Source organism: Idiotropiscis lumnitzeri, chromosome 4 (genome assembly GCF_059441095.1).
Source record: "Idiotropiscis lumnitzeri isolate Australia: NSW breed Sydney's pygmy pipehorse chromosome 4, RoL_Ilum_1.0, whole genome shotgun sequence".
Classification (NCBI taxonomy): domain Eukaryota; kingdom Metazoa; phylum Chordata; class Actinopteri; order Syngnathiformes; family Syngnathidae; genus Idiotropiscis; species Idiotropiscis lumnitzeri.
In genome coordinates, this window is record NC_142394.1 from 13,064,457 (window position 1) to 13,078,450 (window position 13,994).

The following is a 13,994-nucleotide window of genomic DNA, read 5'->3' on the forward strand; positions in this document are numbered from 1 at the left end:
CAACATTACTCATATTTATTGAGAAAACATGTTAATCCACGAGACCAAAATACCAGAATTAATTCTATGTACAGTATGATGTTCTGCCACATAACTTTTTACAATACAATGCTGCTTGTTTATTGACAATCAATGATACTAGCCACTAGGAACGGTATAATGCAAAAAGATATGGACCAATCATCAACAAAAACAAAAACATTTGTTTTTTTTTTCATAGCATGGATTTTATGAATGGCAAATAAATAGACACTAGTTGGGAATTCATTATAGACAAATGGTAAAAAGTGAATACGTTTTGGGCAAGGATGAGCATAGAGAAGAGGCAGAGGACTGATACAGTCGTATGCGTTCACCTCTCCTGGAGAGTGAGGCCACGTTGAGGCTGAAACCGAATGCCCAATTGAAGATGTCACATGATGACACACTTCGGAGGCTTAGTGCTTTTTGCTGGAGCTACTACTTGCATTGCTGCTCTCGTGGTAGCAGGAGAAGAAAGGGTGTTGGAGCGCCTTATCCAACGTGATGCGCTTAGCTGGGTCGTACATCATTAACTTTTCCAGGAGGTCGAATAGCTGCTGGTGTTCCTCACTTTGACACACCATGTAACGCTACAAGAGGGATAGGACAAAGAGTTATAAACTTGTGCATATATTGTGAACTATTATGTAAAAAAACAGTGTAGGAAGATGACGCCAATGAGAACGGCTGTAGAAATTAACACCTTTTTTATGTTGAATGCTTGCTTTAGATAAGTTCATTGAGTCAACTGACAACTTCTTACAGAAACTTGTGATGTTTGATACCAAAATCGTTTCAGATCATGACTAATGTTGGAGCTGTGACTGGTGACATCGACCCGTTGTGCATATACAGCGCATGTGCGGGGGAAAAAAGTAGTGCATTGCAAATCAAAGATTCATGAAGAATGCAAAACAGGAATTTATGTTTCTAAGTGACTGAAATTAAATATGGTTTTGAACCAATTAACTAAATGCCACAATATTTGATAATGTTTCTCAATACGTACATTTTCAACAAAATATTTAACAACAAATTTTTATCCATCTATAACAGTATGCATGTTCATCCACGGTCCAAGGTTATCGCAATTGTTCAGTGTTTAATGAATGGCTGTTTGTGGCAATGAAATACCTCCACACATGACTTAACGCTCTGACATTGCGCCTACCAACACAATGAGTGACTGACTTGCTGAGCAGCGGGCTACAACGCTCATTTAGTCAGGCGATGGTGACATCAAATGACTGAAGTATCCAAAGTATATACCGTTGACCCCTGCTATCTAGTAATCCATTTATAGGGGTCGACTGTATATTGACTTGGCAACAGATTTGGCCATGAACATATCAGAATAAATCCAGACTTCACTAACACAAACTATCAATGTTTTCAGTTTTCTGAATGCATAAGCTGTGCGATCCCACAGAACATGACATTTAAGCAATTACACCAACAAATCAACACTTGCATAGAGGATACTGTGTTCTGTTTTTGTGTAAAGTGTCAGCATCATTAATTACTGACTCAGCACAAGACTGGACGGTTCAAAAGCAACACATTTTTGTTCATTTGAAGGACGCAGAAAAGTGAATGCTTGTGACAGCATACATTGTCTTCTCATTCTCACCCTGAGCGGTTTGCAGTGTTTCCTGACATATCGGCCACTGGAGCTGTCAGCATCCCAGTCCAGCTTGTTGCGGTGGAGATATCGCTGTTTCCTGTACAACAACAACAACAAGTTTGGGAAACAATCACCATGGCCATTGCAACACATTCTCAAGTTTTTTTAATCGTTTTCCTCCAATAGCTGTTCCTGACCTTGTTTTCTGAAGGAGATTTGTAGGAATCGCACCCAGGACCCTCTCCATCATAGCCAGGTGTTCCTTGCTGTCATGTGTCTGAAGGGGAAAAACATAAAGGTGATGAATTTGGACTGCAACACTTTCCCTTCACAATGGACAGGGCAGGAACACACCTGGAAAAGCGTTGAACCCAAGTAGTATTCAATGAGGATGCAGCCCACACTCCAGACGTCACAGGAATGGTCCCAGCCAAGGTCTGGAAGACAAAATGTACACTCAACAAAATGTAGCTACTTTTTTTTTTTTTTTTAGCAATTTCAAATGAACTGTGTACCCAAAATGACTTCGGGTGCACGGTAATGGCGTGTGGACACCACAGATGTGTGATGCTCATGTTCATACGTTGCATTCCCAAAATCCACTATTTTAATATCGGGTCTCTTCAGTGTCCGTTCATCTCGTTTCTGGTGATGATAATACATACGGTATGAGCTCAGCAAACTGAGGCGTTAAAGGAAGCATTCCAAGAAAAATTACAATAAACTAAATATTAAATAGTGTATGCAGGTTTACCTTCGTTGGATTGTAATCCAGATCATATTGTGAATCAATGAAGAGAATATTCTCAGGTTTCAAGTCTGTGTGAGTCAACTTATTTTTATGCAGAACTGAAAAAAATGCAAGCAGACAAAATTAATAAAGACACAAAATATATCGTTTCAAGTCTGACTCACATCTGACAGCATAAATGATCTGATAGGCCATTTTCCGGATGTGCTCGATGGGGAAAGGAATGAAGTTGTTCTCCTTGAGGAAATCATAGGTACTGAGGCCGAGCAGCTCAAAGGCGATGCAGACGTGGCCGTGATAGTCAAACCAGTCCAGCATGTGAACACAAGCGCTGCAGAGAAAGAACACTATGTCACGCATCCTGTAGGTCGATGTTAGCGCCAATTAACGTGGCTGGTAGCTGCTTACTATTTGCTCTGAGAGTCGAGGGACTTGAGATGTTCAAGCACAGCGACCTCAGACTTTGCTGCGTCGCGGTAGCGATCAATGTTTTTTATGATCTTCAGAGCCACTCGAGCGCCATTGCTGCAACGCAGAAAAAGCAAAACATTATCATCTGCTGGGAAAATAAAGCAACTAATTAGCTATTCCTATTCATTCTTACTTTAGGTGATCGAGGCATTCGACAACTTTCCCAAAGGCACCCTCTCCAAGAGTACACACAATCTCATCTACACAAGATGGAGAGAGAATGTTAGAAACAAAGCAATGGCAAGACCAACACTGCCCTTTGGCTGCTTCACTGCACTAAATATCTACACTAGAGTCAGAGGCTTGACAGTAAGTGTCATAAAATTCTATGCTTAACGTTACACTAGAAATAGCAAACCTAAAAATCTAACGCAAAAATTATCATCTAGTTCATAATTAGAGATAATAGACCAGACAAGAGTGTGAAAAAAAAAATGTGAACAGTAGGGAAAAAAGGTATATATTCTATACATCTCGCTTTCAGCATGTCTCCATTGTGATAGATGAGGTGACCCTCGCCATCATCCTCAACACTCCGGGATCTTTTCCTGCTCCTGCGGCGATGGCTCCTCCTCTGCATCGGTACCGTCGCAATCCGCCATCACATCAATAACCCATCAGTCAGCCAGCCGGCACCAGGCCATCACAACGCGACATCGTCATTCATTCAAGCAGGCCGAGGGGGGAGATGTAGGGTGTGGATAGTTTCGGCCCGTTCAGTAACACCGCCAGGCGATTGGACGGAGCAGCAAATTCAAATTCAGCCCCATCGAGAAATTGGGCGCCAGCCACCACATAGTGTGCGTTACAGAAGAAAAACATGGCAACAAGATTTTCAGATGAGACGTTCTCAGAGTAGTGCAGATAAAAAGCTGAACTTTTTTTTTTTACATATATCTCTTTGCAACTCTTGCAATAAAGTGTCATTTCATTAGATATCATAACAGCACTAATGTTAGATCCTCATCAGGTACAATGACCTTTCTATGTTATAATGTTCCTACTTTGGATTACAATAAAAAATGTGTATTTGTCTGACAGCTTGGCTAAGAACAAGTGATAATGACCCTTTTGATGGTTTGTGGTACACAGTGAAACGGGAAGGAAAAGAGGTTACTCATACCGAGGAGGACCTGTGACGAGAGTTGCTCCGCCAGTGCCTTCTGTCCCTGTGTCTGCTTCGTCTGCTTCTTCGACTGCGCCCGCTCCGCCCACTGCGCCCGGAGGATTTGCTGTAATGGTGCCAGTCGCGATCTCTGTCCTTGAACGTATAGTCACGGCTATCCTCTGCACAAGCCATGTCCAAACTGCGATCCCATGTCTGCCTGTCCCGTGACTCCACACTGTGGTTCAAACTTCGGTTCTCCAGGAAGAACCTGAAAAACAGAAAAAAAGAACCCAACCCATTTAGTCGAGTGGGTGTGGGGGTGATTTCTCAAGTCATTGATTACGAAAATATTCGTTTCTGACACATTGTAAAGCCCGTAACCCACTGACGGGCGAGTGTTTGCAACGGGAGCATGTTGCTTTTTTTCCACCAGGGTTCGTTAAAGAAAAGACATTCGACAACAGTTGTAATGGCCGCAGACGGATTTTTGCCACACAATTCACACACACATTCAAAACTTCCTTATGACAAAAAAAAAATGTTTGCAGCCATTAAAACTGTTGGCAAATATCTTTTCGACCTTGAACGAAGCCTGGTGAGTGGGGTTTTGAAAAAAAAAAAAAAATTAAACAATCAACATCCAATCCAGCAATGGGATATTGTTTTTAAATGGGTGCTTACATACACATACATACAAATTCACTCGACCGTAATGTAAATGTGGCATTTCCTTTTCCAATTCATTGCGCTCATTGTTGAAACCAAATCATTTTTTTCTATTCTAATCTTTGTTACAACTCTAACTGCAGACTGGTTTGCATTAACAAATTAAAAAAATGTTACAACTTTAACCTTTTTTAATGTCAAAACTTTAATTGGAAATTTGACAAAATATACATATATATTTTTAACCGTGATTACATTTGCATGTTACATGCTCTCACATTTGTATTATTTTTTAAGTTGAATGTTAAATACCATGAATTTTTTGCGTGGAAGTATTAAAAAAAAACAAAAACGTTTGTTTTATGTGCAGCCACTAATCTTAACACCGTATTCGCATCGCACTGGTGTATTAAGAAGATACCAGATTAATCCATCTCCATCATCCATCAAAGGGGTGCAGCCATTTCGACATTTTACCGCCACCCGCTGTCAACCTAAGAAAGTGTTATATTTCATAAGCCAAGGAATAATATGTATCCATTATTAGCCCATTAACACATTGTAGATGGCTCCCCTGTGTCTGCCCCCATTCAAGGTTAAGAAACAAATTTTGCCAATGCATTATGTTCTTCAGCTTTGTCTGCAACTCGCCTCAAACCCTCAAAATTATTTGTATTTGGCTGACACAAATATGCCAACTAGCTTTCAACACTTTTTGGCAGTGTGCAATAAACATTTAAATACTGCTACAACTAATTGAAAATGAGGTGACAGGGGAGATCAGAGTACACCATATCTGACAATAGACGCAGATTTTTTTTCCTAACAAGATCTAATTCTTCTGAGAGGAGTGCAAAACAGACTTGTGCAACGCGATCACACAAAAATGGCCTCACAAAAAAATGGTGGAGAGGAGTCTGTTGTCGCATACCTAGTGAATAGACCGGCAGATGTGTACGAAACGAAACAGGGGGGCCTATCATTTTTGGTAGGGTCATTAAAGGAATTTGCTGCTCATGTTGTGCGTACATTAAAAATAAACAGTAGCAGTCTATCAACTAGAATCTGGCGCGCTTTTAATATTTCCAGAGCACATTGGACAACAAAAGCTAAGAATTCGGTTGCGTCGAAAAGGTGCGATACTTGAATGTTAACAGATCGAGATCAGCACCAATATTTACTCAGCATGAGCGAAACAATGTTGCTGCAAATGAGAAATAAAAACACGTTTATTTTACCCATCATTAGTCTTGTGGTGTCGATGAGTTCTTCTGTACTTGTTTTCTCGTTCGCTGCTGTGCGAATCTCGGGCCTTCCGTTTGCGATACTCCATTCTTTCTTCCCAGCTGTACTCGTCAAGCCAGACACCCGCAGAGTACACTCGCGTGCAATGGCGCATCTAAACAACAATCAAGACAAAACTATTTTTAAAATAAATACAAGCACGAAACTAGTTTAAACGCAGCACTACACCAACACATTCACGTTCGTGTTTTCAACTGCGCCACGATGCTTTTACTAGGCCCAGTCATCGTAGAAACACAGTTCCCTGTAAACATTTACCAAGTTGTAGTTTAAATTTTAAATAGGTAAAACTGAATTCAATCCATTGTTAAAACACGTCCACGCAAATGTGGACTGCATGTAGGCGTCAAGTATTTACCAATGTTAGCATTAGCTTAGCTTAAGTACGCAGCAGCCATGTTGGCATGTCGAGGCGTCGACGTTAAAAGCTAACGAGCTAGATTTAGCATTCACAGGAGGAATACAAACTTATCCATCCAAACAGCCACTTTTCAAGATTAATCTTACCTCACTAGAATTACAAGTATGTCAAAACTGTTTAATTTAACTGCGCAATGGATAAATATTAATAAATGCTGAAAAATTTTTTCGACGACTCCGTCACAAAGATGGCGAATGCTGTGAATCCCCGCCGAGTAGGGATGGAATTTTTCCCCGTCACGTGATGCACAACAACAACGCCCCAATATGTACAATAGTATCCCGGTTAGCTTTCAGGCACCTCGCATTCCATTATTTATACAGAAATACAAATATGGTATTAATAAATATAATTTTTTCCTTCAATAATACACAAAGTGTAGCATTTTTTTATGAACTCAACAAATTGCGCATCCTGAAAGTCAAAGTCTAGGGCAAAAGTTTGATCATTTCGCATTGCCTTGTGGGTAAGATATGTCAGCGCCCTTAGGAAACACGGTATGCTTAAACAAATGTCACGCTGAGATGTTCATTTCGTACCATTTAGTGCCCCGTTCATCGTTGAATGTGTTCAAGTAACCAGGACCATGTCGGAATACGTCAAGAAGGACAAGACACTTTCACGAGAAGCGATCGCAGAATTGCTGGCAAGGAACTTCGATAAACTGCCCGACATTGACCGCAAGTTCTTCATGTACGGGCCCATGTATTTGGGAGGAAATGGGGGGCTTGCCGGGCTGATTGCAAACAGCTTATACCGCCGAGCCCTGAACGTCACTCAGGCGCCCGTCACCTCCAGCCTTCCGATGGCCGTACTTCCCTTTATGACGACGTACTTCCTTTACAACGCCGTGGTGTCAAGCCCTCTCCTGTCCGGTGACCTCAATTGTTCCACCTGCGTGCTCATGAGAGGCGCACTGGTGGGTGTGATCGGCGGCGCAGTGTACCCCATCATCCTGGCATTACCTGTCAACGTCGGCCTTGCGTCCAGATACAACACGGCGCCGATGCCGGAGAAGGGAAACACCCTCCGGTACTGGATGGACCTCTCCAGGCCGATCCTGAGGAAGATGAGGGCAGTGACTGTCCTCCAAGCCTTCTTCGGTACCTTCCTTGGCTCCAGGCACTATGAAAGCTACACCACATTGGCCAAGCTCAGTTTTGGTTCGCATGCAGTGGAACTAACAGACTAAATTATGCAAAAGTAAATAAACTGTGCTTTCCCCCTTCAATTCTCATGTTTGTGTGATTGTTTAATTTACATAAATTCAGTACGATGCAGTTTCAAGAGAGCTTTATTTTAATCATTAGATGTGGTTGCCCTCTGCACGGATATTAGTGGACTAAAATAAAGTGTTTAAGTAATATGACAATGATACACCCACTGTGAAATACAAAATTGATTCATTTTTTTATTGCTTGGATGCGTTTTTAAATTTAATTTACGTCTGCTCAGTATAACTCTGTTTGATGTTTTATGAATAGTCATCAATGAGATTTGGTTGATCTAATTGAGTGATGGACTAAAATTAAAATGTGTATTTCATGTACCGTACTAATTAGGGACTCAAAGTCACTTAATTCCTGTACTTTATTCTTCTGTCCACATTTAACCTTTTCTGTATTTTGTACTCCTTACTGGCCCAGAATATTCTTGGTATTTCTTTTTTATAGAAAGAGGTAACGGAGAGTTTGATTGAATTAGATATTGGGGACTTATAAAATGGAAAAAGCAGTGATATGGTGGAACGTGAACCAAGATGATGACAGATTAGTAGCAAAATATGTATCCAGAGGAATATGTGCTGAATGTTTGCAGGAGTTGAGGCAACAACCCACTTATTTTGCCAGTCCACTTTTACACAAGTATCTGTAGTTAAGTATAGAGCATTAGTAGCTTTTGTTAACAACTTGAATGTCACAGTGGACGAGAATATAAATGTGTAGTTAATACACTGATGAGTGATGTCACACCCATATTGTACTACTCTACAGTACAAAAGTTGTGATTTGATTATAGTTTGCATAAAAGCTACAATGCTTTGAAACAGTTCAACAAAAGGCAAATGTAATAATAGGCAACCATTATTTGAAACTTTTAGATTAAAAAGCACAAGATCACGAGAACATGCAAAGCAGTTATGTTGCAGTATGTTAGCTTAAAAAGTGGCAGTGTAAATAAAACGCTGATAAACAACTGAGCATGGCTTACTTTATTAAAGGTTTTAAGGAACACACATTTTGTAGTGATGCTGGAATCATAAAGGTTTCTGTTTGACCTAAATATCAAAGGAAAACACTGGTGCATTCCATCCTTAAAACACACATTTGCAGTTAAGATGAATGCAATGGTTGTAGTGTCGGCGATTGTCATCTAAATCACAGGATCAATTAAATCAAAACCAATCTTAGGATGGATGCCACATCTCCGGTTGTCATAACTAATCAATAGGTTACAGGCAACGTTTATGGATGAGGAGCAGAATTAAGTCTTACAGAGATGAAACGGTGCATCTTAAGGAGGAAAATATTGAATCAAGCTATTACAATGAAGAGGGAGCGTTTGAAATGCTTCTAATTACACTAGTTGCGCTCACTTCCCGATTAGGACATCCTCATAAATGGGTTCAAAAAGCACGAGAAAAAGGCCAAAAACAACCCCACAAAACAATCACACCTCACGTAAGATGGACCTGAACCTGTAAATTCATATGGCACAATTTCCCTTCGTTACTTAACACCGTCTGTGTCCTTCATTGGCATACAACAATGCATCATCACTACAGCTCGCGCTCGTACTCGCCTAATGCCCCTTTAAGAAATAACCCACCGCATGCCATATCACTTCATATTAAACTAAATAAAGATACTGTACAATAAAACAATACATCTGTCAGGACTCAGGACAGAACTCTCCATAAATATAAGAAGACAACTGAACATCAGTCAAGAGAAAAGACTTCCTGAGGAGCAGAAAGATGAGGGGTGAACGCACACACTTGGCTAGAAGCTAACTGTACTTTTCCTGCATTCATGGCACAATACATCTGAAAGGAGTAAACGCGTTTCCGACAGCACGTATGACCCCACCCTACAAAAAAGAAACACAATAAATAATAATAGAAACAATAAAAATTAAATAAGAGTTTCCAGTCATTCTTATAATCGACAATCTCAGTTGACGTGGATGCTTCATGTGGAGAACGCACACGCACACACACACACACACAATTAAAACAGTTCCCAATCCTTCCAGGCACACGCAGTAATTCCTTCACGACAGTAGAGCAACAGTACAAAACGCAACAGCTGATATGGGCAAGCCAGCGCCCTTCACATCATGGAAAGTTTCATGACAGTACATTACAATGCAAGGAAAACGTCAAAATAAAATAGCTATTGAGGCTTTGTACCTAAGAAGGAGAGAAAAAGAGAGAGAAGCAAATACCAAAACAATAACAGCATCAGTAGGAATTTGACGTTAGAAAGTAGTTTTCCCTGTAACTGTACTCTCCGTGGTAGTAAACACGTCTTCACAGAGTAAATGAACGTCCTCGTCATGGTACCACGTCATCATTTGTTCAGTAGCTTCATTATTTTCACATCTTTTTTTTTTTTCTTCGTCACACCCTAATCTTGATGAATCCTGTTCATCTTGCTTTTTTTTTTTTTCAATTAATATTTTCTTTCTAGAAAACACCTAAGTACCAGCTTGGTTCCTTCACAGTTCATTATAGTGCAATGAGAACATGCGCTCCCTCGCTGGCGAGAGGATAAGCTGCCATCGGTGCCTCATGTCTTTCCCAGAACGTTTGACCTGGCAGGGAGAACAAGGATGCTGAATGAGACAATGCAGAATGACATTACATGTATTTCTTTTTAAATTAAATAAAATTTGAACAAACAGTATGCAAGTGTTAAATGTCTTCCTACAATATTTGATTTGACGAACAACTACCTGAGCACTTTCCACCTGTCCTTTTCGACCTGGTTCTCTGGACTCTCACTCTCATAGGATGCAAGATAGAGTCCTGGGGAGAAGCATTTGATTCAATATTAGAATGTTTAAAATGACGGGCTTTCATAAGACATATCTAAACAATCTCATGAGCTCCAATAAAAGAGTTATATGCTAAGATGATTTTATATCCTTAGCTCATGTAGTTACATCATGAAACTATTGGAAACACCTTTGGATTTGGCGTGTTGCAACCTGAGACCATTGCAAACGACCGCCACAATAATTAACACGTTATTAAATAACTATAATAGCTTTCTGACACTGTTGAGAATGAGACATGACTTGTACTAACCATCCTCACTGAAGATGGGGGCAGTGTGGAGGTAATGTAGAATGGCCTGATCCTCCTCAAATGGACACTCCACCTGTTTCCAGATCATGAATTCCCCGACTTGCCTGCCCAGCTCCACAAATTTCTAAACTCATTTTTAGAAACAAAATGGAAAGAGAATATTTTTTTCTGGGATCGTCACAATAAACGAGAGTACCTCACCTCAAAGTTAACGTGGCCGTTGGGAAGTCGATTGGCGCATCCTTCATTAAGAAAGTAAATATCTTTGATGAGAAGGCTGAAGAAGGGGATCACAATCTGAGGAGGGGAAGGAATGTGAGGACAAAGCAAGAGGAAGCGCAAGTGAAGACAAGATGGAGGCCGACCTTTTCTCTGTTGCTGTTGGCCGTCCGAGAGCGATGGGCGGCACCCCTCAGGGCGGTCCTGTAGTTGTAAAAGTTTCCTGTCGGATCCATCTGATGCTGTTAAGGGAAAGCGCATCACTGTCAACTTTATATTAGCACCTGGCGTGGCAGCAGTAGCATCAAATAAACAAGTGGGCGAGCCTATTTTATTCCCAAGGGTGTACTTTATGTAACCTCAATTTGTTGTCTGGGGTTAGGACACATTCAAGACATTTCCAGTGTACAATCAGTGGTGTATTTTGTTCAATTGCACATCTTACTTGTTGGTGTAATATTGGCTATTCAAAAGGGTTAGGCTACATTTTGGACTGCCCAGTAGGGATTGAACAACTTCAGATTTTTTTTTTTTTTGTATTACATGCCCACATGATGATAGACGGGTCGATGTCGATTAATCGAGAATGCCATTATTATATTTTCGGCTGTCAACTCTCTGTGCGCATAACTTGTCGCCTCCAAATCCAAGTTTGATCTGCGTGTCATAGACGTGATGCCGTCCATAGTCTGAGAAAGAGCTGTTTATACTTTTAGCTGTTACCCCGCTTGTATCTGTCGCTTCGTGAAGGGGTGGACAGTATTGTCTTACCTCCAAAATGAAGAACTTAGCAGTCTTGGCCTTGCCCCAGGTTTTCTTCAGTCTTGACACAGGACTCATATTCATACCAGCTGAGGGGGGGGCATATTTAAATTCTCAATGTCATGTGATGCCTTGACATTCAAACAAGTATAAGATTAGCGGACTCACAGATGATGGCCATGAGTGAGTTGAAGTTTCCGATGTTGAAACACTCTCTGGCCACATCGATAAAAAACTCTATCACCAGGGCTCTTTGCTTCTTTTTTGCAGGCTGCAAAAGACAATAAACCACCGTAATAAGTACAGAGAGAGATCAATCAGTGTGTTCATTATTTTGGTGAATCTCTAACGACACATTTCTTTCACGCAAGGTCAAACACCTTGCTTGTCCATGAGAGTGAGTTTACTGCCGCAGAAGATTCAAGGAAGCAAACAGTAATTAGATGTGAAGATTGGAAATCAGAGCAAAGTGCTTTTGGTCTTTAAGAAAAAGAACATTTGCATCGGTTAAGAGAATAAAAACAAATGGCTGTTTGTAGAAAGTGAACGTGTGTATGCAAAAAGTAACCACTAGGGGGCAGTCACGATCCATCACAATGTTACCGTTATTCAAGGGAACAAACCTCTTACCTTAGTTTAATGTATAAAATGGGCATAAAAAAACAATTGTTGCCATTAAATTTGAATTAAATAATACATGAAACAAAAACATAATTGCATCACTTGTTTTTGTTCCTATTTTTAAAGAGCGGTACTCAAAGATCACAGAGTCATTTTCTCTCAAATAATATTCACAGATCTGTCTAAATCATCATTTTAGTGGGCACTCTTGCTTTGCTGGGATAATCCATCCGTTTTACAGGTGTGGCAAAGCAAAATGCTGATTAGCCAGCATGATTATTGCATCTGTGCCTTTGGCCGCCCACAATAGAAGGCCACTCTAAAATGTGCGGATGTTTATTATTTTTGTCCCGTATAAGTGCACCCATATCCATTACTCACCATGCAGATCTCAGTTGCTACCAGATAACACAGCCTGTTGAACCACCTGACATACGCCTCCAGGTTGGAGGTTTTCTTCTGGTCGCTGAAGCATGGTTGTTGCTATGCACACACAAAAACACGCACACACAAACAAGCAAATACAAGTGAGTAACGGAAATGCGTCCATTGGGAATTGCTCTAATGGTAATTAGCTTCCTGTCTATAGGATGACCCCCTGCGCGAGTGTAAATGACAAAGACAGCAGCAGGCCGAGAGCAGAGCGAACACGATCGATAATGTGAGGAAGATCGTACGGCGAATCCAAAAGCAAAGCCAAATGGCCCCACAGCACAACATAAATAGCTAATTAAAATATAAATATGGATGCATTTGATCTTAGCAGCAAGCCAAACAAATTTAAAATCATGTAATTAATACTTCACTTATGAAAACCTACCCGAGTTCCATCTAGGGGGTCTTTCTGAACGAAAGCTTGGACAAACTCCTCCGGTCCAATATGACTCAAATGTTCCTGGAAACACACACAAACACACACACATAAACACATTAATAATGGTTTCATTTCAGTAATAGATGTCAATCAATAGTGGGATATAACATCACATTGACTTGACTCACGGGAATTAACGTTGGAGTATTCTCGGCTTTTAAGATAATATTTTCAGTCTCGAACTTATGGAAAATGAAAAGATTCATTTGACCCATTGTCAACTTGTGCAGCCATCAAAATAAAACCCATGTCACATCCATTGAATTTGTTAGGCTTGTTGTCGGTATGTCTCAAGGCAATAAATGCAAATCATAGTAATGCCAAGTGTGAGCGTGTGGATCTTTGTTCGCCGTGTGTGTGTGTGTGTGTGTGGGTGGGTGGAAGTGGGAGAGTGTGAAGCTGTCAGATCTAATACACTCACTCCAGTTTATCCACGTAGTGTGCTGCCCCGGGCGCATGACTGACTTGTGGGGTGATGTCAGCACTCAGACACGGGAATACAAGCTTACACAAACACAACCACCCACACGTGCCCACACAGACACACGCACACACACTCACACACACATGGACCGAAAGGCCTGCGCACGCAATCAGTGCTGTTCTTTTGCCATGTACTTTGTCTCACAGCATTTGTCTGTTAAATGACTGCAAAATGGAGTGCACTACTTGGCTACAACCAACAGAGATGCTGTTGATTTCATCTCATCTAGTCTGCGCTCTGAAGAAGAATAAGACATCCGATATGGGAAGTCGAGATGCATCCATGCAACGCTTCTGGGCAGCATTAACAAGCGCAAAAGAGCACTGGAATGGAAACATTATCCCATCCACCCAGT

General features: G+C 40.8%; 3 protein-coding genes across 4 annotated transcripts in view; 1 reads left to right on the forward strand and 2 right to left on the reverse strand.

The window, feature by feature from the left end:
* LOC148338181 (dual specificity protein kinase CLK4-like) lies at positions 1-7,166 on the reverse strand. 2 transcript variants are annotated; one of them, XM_088292622.1, is made up of 13 exons: positions 6,907-7,166; positions 5,880-6,040; positions 3,991-4,243; positions 3,339-3,441; positions 3,001-3,067; positions 2,805-2,921; positions 2,561-2,727; positions 2,400-2,494; positions 2,161-2,290; positions 2,000-2,082; positions 1,843-1,922; positions 1,652-1,742; positions 1-611 (listed from the first exon to the last, which is right to left on the reverse strand). In XM_088292622.1, exons 1-13 carry the CDS (start codon positions 6,907-6,909, stop codon positions 438-440), a joined length of 1,524 nt encoding a protein of 507 aa, XP_088148748.1. In that variant the 5' UTR covers positions 6,910-7,166; the 3' UTR covers positions 1-437. The 2 variants fall into 2 exon arrangements, with proteins under 2 accessions (XP_088148748.1, XP_088148749.1); XM_088292623.1 differs by lacking the exon at positions 6,907-7,166 and adding an exon at positions 6,454-6,618.
* Positions 6,809-8,567, forward strand: tmem126a (transmembrane protein 126A). Its single transcript, XM_088292626.1, has one exon. It carries the CDS (start codon positions 6,954-6,956, stop codon positions 7,557-7,559), a length of 606 nt encoding a protein of 201 aa, XP_088148752.1. The 5' UTR covers positions 6,809-6,953; the 3' UTR covers positions 7,560-8,567.
* The window catches only part of LOC148338183 (ras-GEF domain-containing family member 1C-like), a 22,815-nt gene continuing 17,385 nt past the window's right edge, over positions 8,565-13,994 (reverse strand). Inside the window, exons 6-14 of the mRNA XM_088292625.1 lie at positions 13,102-13,176; positions 12,663-12,764; positions 11,829-11,931; positions 11,670-11,749; positions 11,045-11,140; positions 10,881-10,976; positions 10,680-10,803; positions 10,325-10,397; positions 8,565-10,183 (exon numbers count right to left, since the gene is read on the reverse strand). Of these exons, the coding sequence (XP_088148751.1) occupies positions 10,159-10,183; positions 10,325-10,397; positions 10,680-10,803; positions 10,881-10,976; positions 11,045-11,140; positions 11,670-11,749; positions 11,829-11,931; positions 12,663-12,764; positions 13,102-13,176 (774 nt within the window). The 3' untranslated portion in view covers positions 8,565-10,158. The remainder of the gene's footprint in view (positions 10,184-10,324; positions 10,398-10,679; positions 10,804-10,880; positions 10,977-11,044; positions 11,141-11,669; positions 11,750-11,828; positions 11,932-12,662; positions 12,765-13,101; positions 13,177-13,994) is intronic.